This window comes from Andrographis paniculata, unplaced genomic scaffold, assembly GCF_009805555.1.
Source record: "Andrographis paniculata isolate CXL003 unplaced genomic scaffold, ASM980555v1 Contig62END, whole genome shotgun sequence".
Lineage (NCBI taxonomy): Eukaryota > Viridiplantae > Streptophyta > Magnoliopsida > Lamiales > Acanthaceae > Andrographis > Andrographis paniculata.
Window position 1 is genome coordinate 6,041,788 of NW_026137598.1, and position 18,988 is coordinate 6,060,775.

An 18,988-nucleotide genomic window follows, 5' to 3' on the forward strand; every position below is an offset into this window, starting at 1 on the left:
CGTAAAAGTTGACAAAGTAGTGGATAATAATTATTAACCTAGTAATATTATATGGCGGTACACACGTGCTATTTTAGCTATTTTATCTTTATTTGTTATATATTAATATTAATTTTTTAAAAAATAAATAAATATCTTCTTTTAAATTGAAAAAGTATATTTTTATAAAAAATCTATTTAAAATAAATGGTATTAATTTTAATTTTAAATTGGATAAAAACAAACTCCAGAATTAACGCATATTAATATTATTAGACCTTACAAATCTTGAAAAAACCCTACACAGGATCGACTGTATACTGTGCAGGACTGTACTAATACCGCCCGCCACTATCATTCCGACGCCGATGATTCGATCACTTCTGTCGACCAGCAACCGCCGCGGCATCGCTCTCCTCACTGCCCGTGGAATTTCATCCACGCCTTATCTCAGCGGATCATGGATGGACAAGATCAAAGGAATCATTTCGGGAGAAAAATCCGCCAAGCCCGCCGAACCCGCCGACTCCTTCACCCTTCTTTGTGAGTGATAGTTATAAAATCTCAGGCATTGTTAAATCGAGAATTTGTGCTTCTTATTGTTGGAGAAATGGAACAGGGTTCGCCGACCAGATGGGGAAAGCGAGGAAGTTGGGGGCGCTAAAGAAATTCGTCGGTGGAGGAGGGGGCAACGAAGCCGCTTTTATTGAGAAGCAGGAGGCCGTTCTCAGATTCCTCGGTGGTTGTGATCCTTCCGGTCAGGTCAGTCACGTTGATTCATGTCACTTTTTTTGTGATGAATTATGAATATGTGAATTGAATCTTCATTGTTTTCCCGATTGATTGATGCACTCTAGCTTTTGTGTGGGTGAATTTCTTGTTTTTCGACGAAATCTTTAGACCCGCAAGAAGTTTTTTCTTTTCTGCTTTAGATTATTTGGCATTGTATAAAATCATAACTAGAAAAAACTCAGTTACATCCTTATGTGATAGTCAGACATTTTTGTATTGGCAGTTGATCTTGAGATCCACAGAAAAAATTGGGTTGAAATTATACCACATTTGTCTAAGCGCAGGTCTTAATTGGTTTTGTTTATCTTAAAGTCTCTGAAATTATGAGATTAAAATCAGTAAAAGTGTACTATTTATTGTAAATTTGCCAAAAATGTAGCTGTTCATCGATTTATTATTGTCCTATTGGAAATGGTAAAATTTCCCTTTATTGCCTGTGGCACCTACAAATATTATTATGTTAGTGTGCTTCTCTAGTTATTGGTTTTGTTAGAAAAATGAGTGTTGTTTCTTTCTGTTAAACAGTTATGTATTCACAATCTTTTGCATTTTTTAATTTTTTTTTTTTTTTAGTACTGTATTTCTATTTTAAGAACTCAAGAGCCAAGCTATGAGACGAATGAGCTGATTAGAGGATTTTTTCGATACTGATTCAATTTGCATTGCTGTGTCGAAAGAAGGATAGTCATACTGATTCGGTATATTTGAAAGATGCCCTCGGTACAACATTGACGATTGTTTCTAAACTGAGAATGGAAAGTAATAAAGTCTTTGATTAGATTGATTGTGTGTTCTCTTTACAATTTTCATACTTCTACTCCAAAACAATGGTGGTTAACAGTCGAAACTTATTTATGCAATCGTGCAGTAGTGTCTGCCTTATTGACGTGTCAACCTTTTAGTCCATCATCCTCGTCCCTTGTGTTCAAAGCCCAATTGTAAGCACAAACATTCCTAAGGTCCATTAGTACGTATTGATGTGCTTGATAGTTGCGGCCCCGGATTTGCATTCATCACAACCTATCGTCATCTTGCTAGATTCAATCATGGAATGCCTTATCTTGGTGTTGTTGGCAGCTATCTTAACTTGGGATTTCAAATGCTCTGTTGCTTCTTACTATTTTCTTTTCATTCGTATGTCTTGTAGAACATTCAAGCTAGTCAAAAGAAAGAGGCTGCAAAAAACTGTAACTGCACTGTTGCAGATGTTGAAGTTGCCTTAGCAAAGTTTACATGGGCAAAACAGGCACAGAAGAAGATTGAACAGCTAAAGGCAGAAGGCAAACCAATGCCAAAGAACATTGAAGAGGTATTTTTCATTTAACACTATGCTGCTGTCTGATTATTCTCTGATGTAATTTCTTGTATGTTTCATTTTCATGGCAGTTGGTGTGTTTGCGTTTGTTGTGGATGTCATTGATTAGATATAAGTTCTAGAGTGTCACGCTCCTTGCAGTGTTTTATTCTCTTATATCTATTGGTGGACCATCATTTTTTGACCTTATTTATCACTCAACTTCTGTTGAATGCGATCTAGGTGTTCATTGTTTATATATGTCTAAGAATGTAGCTATGTATTTGATTAAGCCTTTGTTACAAGCAGGTGTTTGCATACTTTCGATTTATTGCAATATTTTTGCCACTGTAAGCAATTATTGAAATTATAATCCATCATGTACATTATCATGTACAATTGGGAGTTTGTTTGTTTGCTTGTTTTCTTTTTTTTATAAATATCATGTCCTTATTTTGTCCAAATTTGTGGAACTTCCTTTTAGTTTATACTTTATACATCCACTCAACTTTTTAATCATTGATTGCTTATAAAAATTTGCAATATTATTATGCAGATTACATAAGTGGATATTGATGTTTTTGATTCGGGTGATCTTGATGGATGTGAAAAAATAATAGACGCTAGTCTGAATCACAACTGGATATGTTTGTGGTGTTGTATACATAATTTTGGAATTTGATATATTTAGAATGATTAAGAGTGCTAAATTGGGAATTCTCTGTAATTTTAGCAGATCTATGTATTTGAGTTAGTGTAGGTTTCTATAATCTTTTCATTGAAAACTAAGCATCTGATACTTTAGATGCCTATGCTTCATCAACGTACTGGGCAATGAATGCAAGGAGGATAGCTTATGTTTCTTTTCTTCATTAGTGAATATAGTTAAGGCTTTAATGCTTTTTTTAAGTTCAGGTTCAAAAATTAGTGGGATCATCCCCATTGGAAGCTGTACGATCGAACTTGTCTCAGAGTGGGCAAATAAGTCGGAATTCTCCTTGTCCTTGTGGTTCTAGAAAATTGTACAAAAGGTACTTCCTTGCCCCATAACTTGAATCCTTATGAGTCAAAAATTAAATTCTCTTCTCATGTGGTATAGATCATAGATGGGGTAAATTTTATTTTTGATTCCCATGCTCTGTGTAGAAGACAACACTTTTTTGGGGTTTACTGTTTCGTTAATCCTTCATTGATCTGCTGCGCTATGTATGTTGATTGTTTCTTTCTGACAAGCATTTACATTTTTAAGGTGCTGTGGGAAGGACAACAATTGAAGATGAAACTGATATGTTAGAGATGACGGCGGTTGAATTGCAGGAACCAAATGGCCACTCATTGTAAGATTGCGGCAATAATCTTTACTTCTGAACTTGTTTCATCGCAATCGCCACCGGTGCAAAGCAGGTGATACTGTTTTGCTTGAGATCAGTTTAGCTTAGACCTAGAAATTCGTTTTGAGTTGAGCTAGCAGTGGTGAACAAGGAAAATTGAAATTTATCATCTTAAACCATGCTTGTTTAGTATTTGTTTATTTTGTTTTTTAGAAAGTAGAAAGATTTTACTGAGAGAAAGAGTTAATTCTGGAAACCTGAGAAGTTACAACTTACAACTGCATAGTTATTCAATGGGAAGAAAATTAGCAGGCCTGACAAAGCATACTTACATGAGAATTACCACTCCATCAATATTTGGAAGGATTTAAATAATTGTGTGAAAATTTATCCAAATTTCCTTTGAGTGTTAGCTCTTTTAGTTCTTTTGCCGCATTGTATTATGTTACTATAGATCATGTGTTGCTGGTTTGTAATGTGTTTCTTGTTAGTTTATTTCATATATTATATCACTATAGATCATATGATGCCGGTTTGTCTCGTATATATTGTGTGTTGTTTTTTAGCTCTTATTGTACTGACATTATTCGATATAGATATGTGTTGTGCTGATTGATTGTTTTATATATGCTTATTGAAAAAATCAATATGAAATTAATTATTCAAGTCCAATTAGGTGAAGTGATATATAGACTCATGTCCTTGTTTCTTGAATTATTTGTGGTATGTGGTTTACGAGAGGTTGTTTAAATAGTATTTTGATATAATATTTTTTTAAAAAACTATAGTAAATAGTATAGTTTTGGTTTGAAATGGTAATAGAACATGCTATTAGCATTTACTAGGTTCCAATTCTACTAATTTGTAAAATGATCATTTGTCACTTACTCTTTTATTTTGATATTTTAAAATTAAATAGTTATTAAATTTAATATTTTAATTATAATAATAAATAAACTTAAAAAAAAAAAGAAAGAAAAGAAAGAAAGAATGAATGAAAAAAACCGACAAATCCAAAATTTGCAAATTGCAAGTACACATTATCCTAACCCACACACTAACACTGGGTCGGTCCCAACTCCCGAATCCATCCCTCCCAACGCCCACACACAACCATTTCTTCTTCAATTCAATTCGATCCTCTGGTTTCCATTGCTTCCCACCAAAATCTCAATCCCAACCACCCTTTTACAACGCCAATTCTTCCATTCTGGTGGAACTGGAACCCATGGCCGCCGCGGCGCCCAGTCTCTTCCTCCAAGAACCGTCTCTTAAATGGACAACCCACTCGCGCCACTGCAATCGATTCCCTCCCCGCCACGGTTCACTCGCGCACTACAGAATTCGTGGAAATTTCAACCACCTCCGACTCCGGTGCTGTTTCGCCAGCGGCGATGAGTCTAATGCGTCGCCGCCTCGTCGGCGTTCCGTGAGGCTCGGCTTCGTGGAGATGAAATTTGGTGAAAATCCGGTGGAGGTTGTGGCGCGGGGTGTGGCGAATGCTTTCAAGGCGCTGCGGAAGCCGGTGGCCGCCGCTGTGCTCGTTGGGTTGTTACTGATGTGCGATCCTAATTGTGCGGCGCTGGCGGCGTCCGGGGGGCGCGTCGGCGGGAGCTCGTTCTCCTCGCGGTCGTCGATGTCGTCGTCGAGGAGTTTCAGCACGCCTCGAATGGGGGAAGGGTCGGGGTTCTCTTATTCGGTGCCGTTTTATGCACCGTCGCCTTTCGGTGGGGTTTACGTGGGCCCGGCGGTGGGGTTCGGTTCCAGCTTCTTCTTCATCATGATTGCTTTTGCTGCGTTTGTGTTGGTGTCGGGTTTCTTGTCCGAGGGTTCTGAGAGCAGTGTGCTCACGGACACTGAGAAAACAAGTGTGCTCAAGCTGCAGGTATGGAATCTGAATTCTGGTTTAGTGTATTTATAACATTCATTTTGTTAATATGAATAGTGATGAGCATTGATTCTTTCTTTTGGAATTTGAATTTTATTTGATATGAATTATTGCCAAATGCATAGAGGATTGGATATTTGATGTATGATTAATGGTTAGTTCTAATAATGGGTAGTGATGTGAGTAACCTTGTCAGAGGGGTGTCTTCAACTGAGGTGACTTTTATTGGAAATGAAAGAACTTGTTCCTGTGATCGTCTAGCATGAGCCAAAGTGAAGGGAAGACTGAAATCTAATTTTCCTACCTGATGAGTAATGGTTTATCCCCTCTTTTATGAACCTGAGATGGCTATGATGGGTAATAACATCGAAAGTGGGAAGTGGATTGTTGGGTTTTTTTCCTCACTCTCATATAGGTGAACTTGGTTCGTTTTTACTGTTAGGGATAAGAAGGATTCATTGGGAAAACTTGATAGACGAACTGAAATTTAGGGATTGAGATATAGAGGATTAGGGGTCCCATTAATCTCAAGAATAGATTTTGGGATGATTGAAACCTCCCTTGATTGCACATCCTGTCTATGTCATGTTTAAGGAAAAAAGTTATAATGCAATTGCAAAAGCAATGTTTGGTGGATTTAAGTGTTGTAATTAAATAAAATAAAAAATTGGGTAAGAAGATGCAAATCAAAAAGAAGAGTTTTCTTTTTTTTTTTTTTTTTTTTAATCAGAAAAAGGAAGAGTTATTTTGTTGTATGGTTTGGGGATCTGGAATGAAGAGTATGCTATTCATCCGGGAAGATGCATCTTTGAAAAGGGTTTATGAGGTGCGAAAAAAATATTAAAGCACTTCGGAGTTTTTGGTAGAATCCTGCCTTGGGATTCCTAGAATTTAATGTGAAACAGTAGGCAGGGAAGCTTTTGTATTAGCTTGTTACTTGAACTGCTATGTAAGGCATTCAAATTTCAGATATGTGGAATTATATAGGGGTTAGGGGATTGCCAAATATGGGTTATTGGGGATGAGGAGACAAGGAATCATGAGTGCAACTAGGTCCACTGTGAAGTGCGACTACGAACCATTTGATACGCTAGTACCACGATTAAATGTGTAATAGTTACTATATTTTATTGACTTTAACATTGTTATGTTTTTGCTGCCATTTTTGTGCAGCTGTTGAAATACTATTCTTTCCTTTATTTATTATTTCCTCTGTATTTCTTCCAGCACTTTTGACAACTTGCATTGCTTTTTATATATTTAAGGTTGGGCTATTGGGATTGGCTAGGTCACTGCAAAAGGATCTAAACCGGATTGCCGAAACTGCAGACACATCCTCATCCGAGGGTCTGCACTATGTATTGACTGGTAAAAAATCCTATATATGAATATTTTTTAGTCCACTTCTTGTTCCATATATTTTGATTTTCAGATAGTGTGGATATGTATATTTTCTTTAGTGCAATACTATACTATTGTCAGAAGACGCCATGGGAATTAAGTAGAAAAAGTTGTCTGTGTGGCAATTGGTTTACAAACAAGCATAGAGTGCCTTTGAAGGTGCTTTGATAAATGGCCGGTATTTATTGTTACAGGGAACTAATTTGGTGCGTTGTTTATGAAAAATATGACTCGGCCTCACCATCTACTTCTCGATTTTCTTTTCACATTTTCCAACTACAATGATTTCTTTGGAAATATTGACTGGACAGTTTAATATTGGTTGCAGAGACTGTGCTGGCCTTACTTAGACATCCAGATTTTTGCATATCTGCCCACTCATCAGTAAGTTATCATATTGCTTTTCCTTTCTGTATTTAATTCATTCCTGTTTTTCCTTAAACTTTTAAAATGTATAGGTTAATAATTTGCTTTCAATTTTCTTATGTTTTAGATGATATAATCTCTTGCATTTGTTAATTATATAATGCTTATCAATAATATTTTATATTAAATTGTTATTCTTGTAAAAACAATGAAATATAAAGCAGTTTATGACATAGTTACTAGTAAAATCTTCGGTTAAAAACTGAAGTTTGTAATACATATATATATATATATTTCAACACACACCCAATGAAGATGCGGGGATCAAATGTACCTCTCACATCGAAAGGGAGTGCCCTACCATTTGAGCTACACTCCTGTAGCGCTTTGTACTATGAAAACTTATGTTTTATCGTTCCGTAAGGGATGACCTGGTGGTGTGAGGATAGACTCATGACCGTAAAATCATGAGTTCAAACAGCACGCTATTAGGTTCAGCCGTACAGATTTTACTGAAAGTTTGACACTATTCATCAACAATAAATATTATTCAAAACATCACATCAAATAATAACGTTTTGCTATTTTCAATTGTTTTAAAACTCCGAAAGTCTGCAAACGGAAGAAGCACCTGTAGTGCTACTATGTTGAAGTTTGTGCAGCTCGGCATCGATTTTAATTATTTCTTGTTGATCAAACTTTTAATCAGCCAAAGTAAATGGCTTGAGGGACTGTTAGTTTAGCAGACTTGAGTTGAACAAGATCCTGAAAATAAATTTTAGGTTTTTCAAAGTTCGTAGCTTGATTCAATTGCTGACATTTTAATGCAAGATCATCCATCTTCCTATTTATGTTACAATATGGTTGTGATATAATTCCACTAGACATGTTAAAATGCAGGTTGACATAAAAAGGGGCATGGAGGAAGGGGAAAAAAGATTCAATCAGCTTTCTATCGAAGAGCGTGGTAAGTTTGACGAGGAGACACTCGTCAACGTCAACAATATAAAGAAACAGACCTCAGCTATCAGAACAAGTGGATTTACCAGCGAGTACATAGTGGTAATTTCGCCATCTTCTCTTACCGGACATTTTGGGTCATAAAAGTCATATACATGGCGACCAATGCTGCTTCTGTCCCTTTTGTCTCTGATTGAGTTGTCGAGAATTTTCCTTTTTTTTATTTTACATTCCTCTTTCTCAGATCACAATCCTGGTCGCTGCTGGAGGCGTACACAAACTGCCTTCCATTAACAGCAGTAAGGACCTGAAAGAAGCTTTGCAAAAACTGGCGTCCATCCCATCGAGCAGAACATTGGTAAGAATGGGACATCCTCGATTAACACTGCTGGTTATTTTTTTGCATTCGCCTATTATCTCATTCTGTCACCATGTCGATCCAGGCCGTTGAGGTTCTTTGGACACCTCAAAATGAGGACGACACTCTGTCGGAACGGGAACTACTCGAAGACTACCCGTTGCTACGGCCTCTGTAAGAAGTGATTCCTCACTTCGCTTGTATGAATCAAAACTCAATACGCACTTTCGGACAGCAGCTGCTGATTTTTAAATTCGGTTTATTCTGTTATACATAGAGTAAGTAAAAAAAAAAAAAAAACTAACTCCCTATTTGGGCTTGCTTTGCAACTTGAGAAAGCAATGCAATCGGTGTGAATGAAATTTGTTCTTAGTGCTGTGTTTACACATGTATTGAAAATTTTGAGATGAAAATTGATGTTAGATATTATTAGGTGTTTTGAATAGAAAAATATGGGCTGAATATAATTTTTATTTTTAATAATGGGAAAGTAGGAACAAAAACATAGTTTGTAAGCATGACATTGTAATATTGTATGCAAAAAATGGGAAAGGGTTGTTCTGTTTGTAATTCTTTTCTATTTTTTGTTAATAAAAATAAATTATTTTATTTTGAAGAAAATAATATCAAACCAATAAAAATTAAATATAAAAAATTAATATTTATTTAATATTCTATTATCTTTATTTTATTTTGTCATTGTATTTAATATTACAAATATTTTTATATATAATTCTTTTGTAAAAATATTATTATAAGATATTTTTTTTCCTTGATTTAAATACAAGCTTTGTATGTTACAAATGCCTTTCATACTTACAATTATTTCTATCAATATTATTAAATTAATCGACGTCATAAGAAAAATATTATTAAACTATTATTAAAATACACATTCTTGTTAAACTTGTCATCAAAACTAATAATTCCATTTTGAGCGAACCAAAATTCGATAAATTTATACATAATAATTGATTATTTCTATAATATTTATTTAATTAATATTATTTTCTCAAATATTATAGTCTTCTTTTAATTTATGGTTTTATAGTTAAACAAGCTAATAATAAATTTAACACTAACATTAAGCAGTCATTACCAAACCAAAAAGATTATTACACATTTGCATTCACATTTACAAATAAAAATAAACACAACACAACAGAAAGCATTAAATGGCCATTGACATTTTAACTGCTTAATTCGCAGAGTCTCCTTCCTTCCTTCCTTCCTCCCTTCAATTCCTCCTTCCTTCGATCGCCGGCGCCTACCTCACCGACAGGACAGGCGGATCGCCCCGGCCGGAAAATTCCGTTCATGATGGCTTGGGCATTTGCCCTCGCGCTATTCCTCTCCTTCACCGCACTCGCCGCCGTTTCATCATCGCATCCAGATTTGATGAGGAGGACTTACGTCAATTACACTCGCCCTAATAACAGCACCACTATGTTTCTGCCGCTGTTTTTCAACACCCCCAAGTATCGCCGTAGCGTCGACGACTTTTTTCCTCGCCGACATCTCAAAACCCGCAGCATCCACAACGCTCGGATGTCGCTCCACGACGATCTCCTCCTCAACGGGTTCGTATGATTCTTTGTGTGCGTATGTGATAATTTTGAGAGTAATTTCATATGTGGAGGTGAGATCTGAGCTCTCGGCTCTTTCAGGTATTACACCACTCGTTTGTGGATCGGGACGCCTCCTCAGCAATTTGCTTTGATTGTTGATACGGGGAGTACTGTTACTTATGTTCCTTGCGCCACTTGCGAACAGTGTGGGAAGCATCAGGTTTTTTACTCGCTTTACATACAATCAATAACAATTACCCTTTTTTTTTTTTTCTTTTAATAAGTTTTCGGTGTATAAGATCGCTTATTCTGTATCTGTTATTGTGTATCTGTTATTGTGTGTAAATGTCACTAGTCGTTTTATTGATCGATTCATTGTCGTTTATAATTGTGATCTGGTTTGATAGACATTTCTTAGTGAATCACATATTGTTCCTCCTAACCAACAAAACATTACATAAACAATTTTGCAAGACAATGTTGTTGGGGCCTGTTTTTTTATTGTTGAATCATATGGAATTGGCATCACTGGAAATGTTTGTTGAAAAAAGAAGAAAGATGGGAAGCTAACGGTATTAAGGAACGTGGGATCGATGGGATCACTGGAATTGGCATAACTGGAATTGACCCTGGTGATGAATTACAACTGACTATGCCCTCTCTAATTGGGAGAGATTTTTCTTTACTCTTTTGTTTGGGAAGTATTGCCTTTTGTTCCTGAAATAACACTGATGGAACCCATCGAACTAATGCAGTTTCTTTGTTTTTTCCATGTTTATTGGGTAACTCTGCCCTGCCTTCTCTATCTTTGTAAGGAGTAGGGAGTAATTGTGAATGTTTGGTTCTGGCCACTTGGAAGAACTGATTTTTACGACTCCTTAGGAACGTACAATGTTTTGCTTCATTGTTCCCCATTTAGATGCTTTATCAGGATACATTACTATAGATTTCTATTGTTCTTATAGTTACATGAGTTCATTCTGTTTTTCCTTCAATAGGATCCAAAGTTTCAACCAGAGGAGTCGAGCACCTACCAACCTGTGAAGTGCAATGCTGACTGCAACTGTGATAGCAATAGACAACAGTGTGTTTATGAAAGGCAATATGCAGAAATGAGTTCTAGCAGTGGAGTATTGGGTGAGGACATTGTGTCCTTTGGCAATGAGAGTGAGCTGGAACCACAGCGAGCTGTTTTTGGTTGTGAGAATATGGAAACTGGTGATCTTTACAGTCAGCATGCTGATGGAATAATGGGTTTGGGTCGTGGGGATCTTAGTATTGTGGATCAACTTGTTGAGAAAAGTGTAATTAGTGATTCATTTTCCTTGTGTTACGGTGGAATGGATGTGGGTGGTGGTGCAATGGTTCTTGGGGGAATTTCACCCCCTTCTGATATGGTTTTTACACATTCTGATGCTGGACGTAGGTAAGATTGGGAAAATTATTGTTGTGATACAATGTAGTATAAGGCTCTTTACTCTTGTTACATCTCACACATTTACTCTAGTTTTGGGATGGCAACAGTCCGTATTACAATATTGACCTGACGGAGATTCATGTGGCTGGGAAGCAGCTGCCCCTTAATCCCAAAGTTTTTGATGGTAAGCACGGAACTGTTCTGGATAGTGGCACAACCTATGCTTACCTTCCTGAGGCTGCATTTACTGCATTTAAAGCAGCAGTAAGACACTCGAATTGCGTTTGACCTACTTTCATCTGCTTAAGCATATATTATTGTTGTCCTGTCCCTCCACAATAAGTTCTCCATTTTGTTATGTAGATCTTCAATGAACTCCAGTCCCTCAAGAAAATACCAGGTCCTGATCCTAATTACAATGATATTTGCTTCTCCGGTGCTGGAAGGTAATATTATAACTTAGTCATTTTGTTTTAGTCAATGAGAAGTTTTCAATCAACCAATTTTTCTGTAGAAAGTAATTTTAATGGCTGGTTTTGTTGCAGTGAGACATCAGAACTATCGAATTCCTTTCCGTCAGTTGAAATGGTATTTGCAAATAAACAGAAGTTACTGTTGTCCCCTGAAAACTACTTGTTCAGAGTACGTGGCTGCTGTTCTCTTATGCAATTGAAAATCCCTAGTATCAACTAATGCAATAATGAATTTTTCAAATATTGTTAATACATTTAGGGTGTGTTTGTTTGGGGGGTTTGGATTTTGAGTTGGGACTTGAATAGTAAAAATTTTGAATTTGAATAGTTGTATGATGTGATATAAATAGGTGTTGATATAATGTTTTGAATGTAAAATTGATTTTTAGTATAATATAAAAAATAAAAAATAGGTGTTTGATTTGATGTTTTTGAGGGAAAAAATGGGATGAAGAGTGGATTTAAAATCCAATCCCCCAAACAAACACACCCTAATTTTTTTTATTTGTTTTTGTCTTTATGCTTTATGACCTTGACTCCCATTTTCTGTGGGGATCTGATTTGCTTTTATACAGCATTCAAAAGTGCGCGGTGCTTATTGCCTTGGGATTTTCCAGAATGGGAAAGATCCAACCACTCTTTTGGGAGGTATATTAAATTCCACTTTATCACGTGCTTCAATTTTTATTGGGCATCTGTTTCATTATCTTTCCATGTTCAGGTATTGTAGTTCGAAATACCCTTGTAACATATGACCGTGAGCATGAGAAAATTGGTTTTTGGAAAGCCAATTGTTCTCAGTTATGGGAGAGTCTTCATCCACCAGTGGCCTCTCCCCCGCCTACAAACATAGATCAGAACTCAACCAAGCCTGCAGCTCCAGTGCAGGCTCCTAGTGAACCTCCCTCACCTGAGACTTCAGGTATAATTTAATTAATCCTTTAGTTTCTGAATGCTTTTATGCTAATATACTAGGTTAGATGGTTTTTTAGCTTATTGTTAAGTTGGAATTTCTGTTCTTGACCATATAGTAAATGATGTCCAATAATTATTTCTCTCTTGTTCTCGACCAGTTTAGTATGTATGAGTTTTCATTTTATCCATAGTTCCAACCATGCTTCATAATTACTTGGGTCCTCATTTTTGTTTATATTCGGTATCTGCGCCAAATCATCATTTATGAAAATTTGTAAAGGCTTTACAAGTTTTGCTTATCAGCCTTATTTTCATTTTGTTGTCTTGGCATTGTGGTGCTAAAATGGTTTACCAACGGTTTGTAACTCATGCAACACCCAACACACTGTTGTTGAAATAGATAACCCCTCATCCTTTCAAAAGTTTGGGCACAAATATCTGTCTTCAGGTAAAAACATATGGAGTGTTATATTGCGTGTTTGAGATTGGTAAACTAGGTGCATAAAATAATAATCAATGTTGGACATAGGATACAAAATAACAAAATGATTGTACTGAGGAGAAAGATCACGGATGATAATTTACGTCTCATTTCAAGCAGATGGGAAATAAAGTAAAAGTGAAACAATCTATAGAGATTTTCTAGCTTTTAAATTTTGAGTTAAAAAGACTATAATTTCCTTTTTTGTCAACCACTAATTTTTACTGCCAGTGACCACATCCACATCTGATCTGATTTGACATTTTCTTGATAATGCGAATAATGAGCATATTATTTATGAAGTTCTGTAAATTCAATTGCAGAGGTGAAAATAGGTCTCATAACATTTCACATGCTGCTGACTGTAAAATACCAAGACTTGAAGCCTCACATGTCCGAACTTACTCTGTCTATTGCAAAGGAATTGGGTGTTAATACGTCTCAGGTAAATTAATACAAACTATTCACCATTAAAGATTAATACAGTGAGGATATCGTTTGAAACTTATTTAATCTCATAGAAAACTGTGTTAAATTCATACATTGTTATTCTTTCATTTATCTTGAATCGGTTGAATAAGATTTTCACTTAAGCTTGTGATGAACTGTTGCAGGTTCAAATGATGAATTTCACTTCTAGAGAGAATGGTACTGTCATAAAATGGGCTATTTATCCAACCAAATCTTATGATTTCATTTCCAATGCAACTGCAATGGTTTGTATTACTTGGTTTTTTCCCCAATGATTTTGGTTTTGATGGGCTATCAACTATTTTAACATTGATCTTATCTGTGGCAGGATATTATATCCAGGTTGAATGGAAGTCAAATGCATCTCCCTGATATATATGGGAGTTACAAATTGTTTGAATGGAAAATTGAGCCTCCACCAAAACGGTAAAATAAAATGTCATTGTTTGTTTGTTCCATACATTTCTTGATCTATATTATATCCTGCTGACTATTTTTTTCCATATTAGAGTTATAATTATTTGAGCCATCGTGACATACTGGTGAGTGGCTAATTAACTTGAGGCTTGTTTAACATGGAGTATGCACACATATTAAATAATCCATGGTAAGTACACCCTAAAAGTTTGTTGGACAGGGTTGAGTTAATATTTTCGCAAAATTAAAACCTGGTAAATCAATCGAAGAGGCACCCATAAAAAAATACAAAGAGCTAAAACAATCTCTAGAATTTTGACGTCTTTATGTTCTAATAAAACATATTATATATGTATATATATTCCAAGTTGATTAACAAGTAAAAACAAGCATGATGTTTTGTTACAATTAGGAAAAACCGTATGTAATAGCTTTGTTCTATAATTTTCATAGAGGTGGTAGGATACTAGAAAATGGTAAACCGCCAACTACTTTATCTTCATACCTATAGCTTTTATAGTTATAAAGTACCATGTTTTGTTATATCTGAACAAAGAACGACAGATGAAAGTGGAAATTTATTAAGGGTGTGTTTGTTTGGGGGTTTGGATTTTGAGTTGGGATTTGAATAGTAAAAGTTTTGAATTTAAATAGTTGTATGATGTGATATAAATAGGTGTTGATGTGATGTTTTGAATGTAAAATTGATTTTTGGTATAATATAAAAAATGAAAAATAGGTGTTTGATTTGATGTTTTTTGGGGAAAAAAATGGGATGAATAGTGGAAATTAAATCTAATCCCCCAAACAAACACATCCTAAATGCATGCAAATTTAGAAAAATGTAATATATATAAGTTACTAACAAACGGGGATATTTTTCAGAAATGAATGAAGGATGTATGTGAATATATTATAGCATGATTGGATGTTATAAAATATATATGAAATGTGTGAAAGTCTACAACCCATGATCTGATAATCTCATGCTTAGAAACGTAACATAAATATTTTGAAAATTATATTAGAATGTTGAAATATGATTTTAGGCTATTATAATAGTCTTTTCAATAGCATTTTTGAGCCATGCTATACCTATATCAGATTTCCAAGAAACTCATTTTTGTAACGTATGCCGTCTCTTTTAATTTTCTGTCTATCCTTCGCACTGCTTTACTAGTTACTAATGTTAGTGCTCCATTTCATTTCTTCATTTCTCTTCCTATAATGCCTTTCCTATCTTTAAGCTCTTTCATTACACTGAAACAAGGGAGAGAAGAATGTAACAATCGGCTATTTTTAATTTAACCAAATAAATAGTTCTCAATCAAAGCCTTTTTTTTTTTGCTACTGTCTAGGACATGGTGGGAGCAGCATTATTTGGCTGTGGTCATCACATTTGTTGTTGTGATTGTACTCGGAATGTTGGCTGCCGGGGTGTGGTTCAAGCGAAGAAACGAACAACTTCCTGTTGCATACAAGCCCGTTGATGTTGTCGTGGCAGAGCAAGAACTGCAGCCGCTGCAGGGCCAATAGTCACCTTGGTAACACTGAACTTATGATTGACTCCATACATCCAATTCATGTCGCCATTATAGCAGCATATCAATCTTACAGAGAAAATGGTAGGTTGAAAATCTGAGGTGCCAAATTTGTGTGAGCAGGCTTTATATAATATATACACACACATATATATATCTTCATGTCTGTGAATAGAAATGGCAAATGTCACCTTAGCCGACAGCACTCTGCCTTGGAAAAACCGAAACTCTTTTTTGCCATAAACTTTCAGGATTTGTGTAGTTCTATTTGCAGCTCTCTCGAGAGGAAAACATCTTTTGTAGAGAATTATTCCATAGACGACGAATAATAGTAGTGTATGGAATGCATTATTCCTTTCAGTTTCGTGTTATATGTTATCTTTTGCCTTTAGATCGAAAAACAGGTTAGGCTAATTCGAGAATTTGAAGATATTGCTTACTTGGTTGGAACATTACAGGTGCACATTTACATAGAATCATTTGTTTTTTTTTTTTCATTAAAATGCCTTGTTACTCTTAAGTTAAGGTTATATTTTATCTATTGTAGTTTCTGTATAACAAAGAAATAGAATTTGAACATGATGTTTGTATGTTTCTCCTTTCTACTACATTCAATTACTTACAATTATAACTTCGAAATTCATACCTCAGCTGTGTTCGGAATTAAGGTTCTGTCCTAAAGGAATTTACTAGCTATATTTCAACATCTCTCAATCATAACTAATTATCTTTGATACAAAACAACAATAGAAACACTGTTGTAAAGTCTCGACATGTTGTCCTAACACGAAAACAATCTGCTGCAGGCAGCAAATCTTAGGAAACATCGTGTATATTATTGTTATTATAAGTTTAAGAACTCTGCTTTCATGCGCTTGGGACTTCGGCTTCTTGCTTCTTTTCTTCATCCTCTTTGTCGCTTGAAGGCTCCATGGAAGCCTCACCTTCTTTCTTCAATTCAACTTCAAATTCCCTGGCAGCCTGAATGTGAATTTAAGGTCAATGTGCATGTTAAAGCTTATCTTTGTACAGAAATATACAAAGCACTTTGTGAAGTAGCTTTGATGTTTCTTTACCACTTAGAACTAACCAATTTAATAAGCCTTTTAGCGATGGTTTCAAAGAGCCAAGAATCAATAGTATCGATTTCTTGTGAAGCCCCTAACCTCTTATAAGACCCCACAAAACATTCGATAAAGATTTCTAAAATGGCAGCAAGAACTGTACATTGGTAGGGTATTTCCATAAAGTAGTTTAAATATGCATAGTAACAATCTCTTCTTGTAGGGCAAAACCATATTATTTGCTATTGACAAATCCTGCTCAGAAAATAGATATAATACCATCTGAATGTCAAGCACCGATTGCCTGTAAAAGATTTTTTGGACGAAAAATTTGAGGTTGATGATGAAAAATATATAACTTCTACAATGCATATCATATCCAAACATTCTACACAATGGCCTTGCTTCAACCCAATTCGATGAAATTTTTGGATGAACCTAACCTACTACAATTAGCATAAAGCTTCCAAGAACATTCCGACTAAAACATGTTCCAAAACCTAACCTACTACAATTAGCATAAAGCTTTCAAGAACATTCCGACTAAAACATGAACCTCTCGATCGAGAACACTTTTGAAGCTCCCACAAGTAAGATTAAGTGATTTGCTATATGAAATCTCACTCCAAGTTTAGTATGGTACAAAATGTGCAATCACCATTATGAAAAATGAAAATAACTACAGACCTTATTATCCTCTTTAACACTTGAGCTTCAAAAGTATCCAGAAAGTCAATCAATCTAATCTATGCAACAACCACAATGGCTTATTTGGTTATCTATTCAAATTATTTTCTTGCTATTCATTCTACACTCATCAAATACTTCACAGCCTGAAAAATTATGTAAAATCTAATACTTCTTCTTCTTCATGTGATTGATCTAAGAACATCAAATAAACAAACTCAAAATATGAGCTGCAATTCAGCAAGTCATAACAGCTTCGGCTCAATGCTAATATCACAAATTACTTGTACCAGTCAATCTCTGGAGATTCATACGATTCTGATTTATAGGTCGATTATCACCAAAAGAATGACTCAAATAACAGCAATAAGAATAGGAGTTAATAGATCAATTCCAAAAAGCGGCTAAAGAGCATAAAAACTAGGTAGACCTGTTGAAAGCTCTTGACGGTCTTGCCAATACTGCGGCCGACTTCGGGGATCTGTTTCGGACCAAAGACGAGCGCCGCCACCCCTACAATGACGACGAGCTCCGGCACTCCAAGTCCGAAGAGGCAGGTGCAAGATAATCCCCCTTTCTTAGCACCTCTGGCCCGATCCACCGGAAGCCCAACCCCGACGCGACCGCTGTTGATCTTAGAACTGAAGAAAACTGAGCTGGAGGAAGTTAGGCAGCTCGTTCTTCCCGGTGGACTTTGCCTCAGCAATGCCGTGACGGCGGGAGACGAAATGGCCGCCATTGACGGAAAAGTTTTTGCAGCTCGTTTTCTTCGTGGAGGATGCCTTTTATTTTTAGGACTTATACGGAGTTTGGTCGGTGGCTTTAGGTTGTTTGGTTTTAATTTAAAGATCTTTTATTTGAATATTATTTTACACATTCCGTCCCATATAAAGTATAATATTAATATTTGGTTTTTGCGAGCAGAAATTTAATATTAATATTATATTGAGTTGAAGTTAAAAAAGAAAAAAATATATTATAAGTTAAAAGAGTATTTATGATATTAAATAAGTAGTACAAAACAAAAATTAAGAATAAAATCATTTTTATAACATGGAGGTAATTTGAAAAATTTTGGTATGAGTTTGACATAATGTATAATAAGATATTTTATGAAAAAAAAATTTCTTAAAAAATGCAGATCCAAAATAGTAAAAATATGAATGTGATGTTAAAAGAAACAAATTTCTTTTGTTAAAATTTTATTACACATCTTTTTAAAAAATTAATATACTTATTTATTGTTTTTACATTAATTATAAAATTTCTTATATATCACATAATTTTTTTTTTAGTCAAAATACAAAACAAATACACAATTAAATATGTATTAGTATAACAAAAGCAATCACACTTAATATAAAATATTTACCTAAATGAAAATTATATATTTATGTAAAATATAAATTAAAAATATTAAAAATAATTTGATATATCTTTAAGGGATGATGCAAGGAGTGAATTTGCAACAATAAAATGCTTCTGGTCCACCTGCCCTATTTTGCAGAATTATTTTTGTAATTTTATCTTCATTTATAATTACGTACAAAAATAATATTTTAAATCCAAATTAATACCATTTTTA

At 35.1% G+C, this 18,988-nt stretch overlaps 4 protein-coding genes across 4 annotated transcripts; 3 read left to right on the forward strand and 1 right to left on the reverse strand.

Annotated features, from left to right (window-relative positions):
• Positions 1-259: 259 nt before the first annotated feature.
• On the forward strand, positions 260-3,572 carry LOC127260892 (uncharacterized). The gene is made up of 5 exons (XM_051288908.1): positions 260-522; positions 599-741; positions 1,919-2,080; positions 2,981-3,096; positions 3,315-3,572. Exons 1-5 carry the CDS (start codon positions 348-350, stop codon positions 3,337-3,339), a joined length of 621 nt encoding a protein of 206 aa, XP_051144865.1. The 5' UTR covers positions 260-347; the 3' UTR covers positions 3,340-3,572.
• A 907-nt stretch (positions 3,573-4,479) lies between these two features.
• Positions 4,480-8,753, forward strand: LOC127260891 (uncharacterized). Its single transcript, XM_051288907.1, has 6 exons — positions 4,480-5,281; positions 6,550-6,652; positions 7,014-7,069; positions 7,952-8,113; positions 8,256-8,369; positions 8,455-8,753. The coding sequence occupies exons 1-6, from the start codon at positions 4,625-4,627 to the stop codon at positions 8,545-8,547; spliced, it is 1,185 nt and encodes a 394-aa protein (XP_051144864.1). The 5' UTR covers positions 4,480-4,624; the 3' UTR covers positions 8,548-8,753.
• Positions 8,754-9,548: 795 nt separating this feature from the next.
• Positions 9,549-16,257, forward strand: LOC127260893 (aspartic proteinase 36-like). Its single transcript, XM_051288909.1, has 12 exons — positions 9,549-9,949; positions 10,037-10,157; positions 10,936-11,363; positions 11,462-11,618; positions 11,718-11,800; positions 11,900-11,996; positions 12,403-12,475; positions 12,549-12,749; positions 13,547-13,668; positions 13,838-13,939; positions 14,023-14,120; positions 15,470-16,257. Exons 1-12 carry the CDS (start codon positions 9,687-9,689, stop codon positions 15,645-15,647), a joined length of 1,923 nt encoding a protein of 640 aa, XP_051144866.1. The 5' UTR covers positions 9,549-9,686; the 3' UTR covers positions 15,648-16,257.
• Positions 16,258-16,369: 112 nt separating this feature from the next.
• On the reverse strand, positions 16,370-18,220 carry LOC127260894 (uncharacterized). Its single transcript, XM_051288911.1, has 2 exons — positions 17,834-18,220; positions 16,370-16,633 (listed from the first exon to the last, which is right to left on the reverse strand). The coding sequence occupies exons 1-2, from the start codon at positions 18,140-18,142 to the stop codon at positions 16,520-16,522; spliced, it is 423 nt and encodes a 140-aa protein (XP_051144868.1). The 5' UTR covers positions 18,143-18,220; the 3' UTR covers positions 16,370-16,519.
• Between the last annotated feature and the right edge of the window lie 768 nt (positions 18,221-18,988).

Coding starts and splice junctions, on each gene's coding strand:
- LOC127260891 (XM_051288907.1), top strand. CDS start 4,625: ATGGCCGCCGCGGCGCCCAGTCTCTTCCTCCAAGAACCGTCTCTTAAA. Junction 8,114..8,255: donor TTACCAGCGAGTACATAGTG/GTAATTTCGCCA, acceptor CCTCTTTCTCAG/ATCACAATCCTGGTCGCTGC. Junction 8,370..8,454: donor TCCCATCGAGCAGAACATTG/GTAAGAATGGGA, acceptor ATGTCGATCCAG/GCCGTTGAGGTTCTTTGGAC.
- LOC127260893 (XM_051288909.1), top strand. CDS start 9,687: ATGATGGCTTGGGCATTTGCCCTCGCGCTATTCCTCTCCTTCACCGCA. Junction 12,750..13,546: donor TCCCTCACCTGAGACTTCAG/GTATAATTTAAT, acceptor ATTCAATTGCAG/AGGTGAAAATAGGTCTCATA. Junction 13,669..13,837: donor TGGGTGTTAATACGTCTCAG/GTAAATTAATAC, acceptor GAACTGTTGCAG/GTTCAAATGATGAATTTCAC.
- LOC127260894 (XM_051288911.1), bottom strand. CDS start 18,142: ATGGCGGCCATTTCGTCTCCCGCCGTCACGGCATTGCTGAGGCAAAGT. Junction 16,634..17,833: donor CCGTCAAGAGCTTTCAACAG/GTCTACCTAGTT, acceptor ATTCACATTCAG/GCTGCCAGGGAATTTGAAGT.
- LOC127260892 (XM_051288908.1), top strand. CDS start 348: ATGATTCGATCACTTCTGTCGACCAGCAACCGCCGCGGCATCGCTCTC. Junction 2,081..2,980: donor TGCCAAAGAACATTGAAGAG/GTATTTTTCATT, acceptor TTTTAAGTTCAG/GTTCAAAAATTAGTGGGATC. Junction 3,097..3,314: donor TCTAGAAAATTGTACAAAAG/GTACTTCCTTGC, acceptor TACATTTTTAAG/GTGCTGTGGGAAGGACAACA.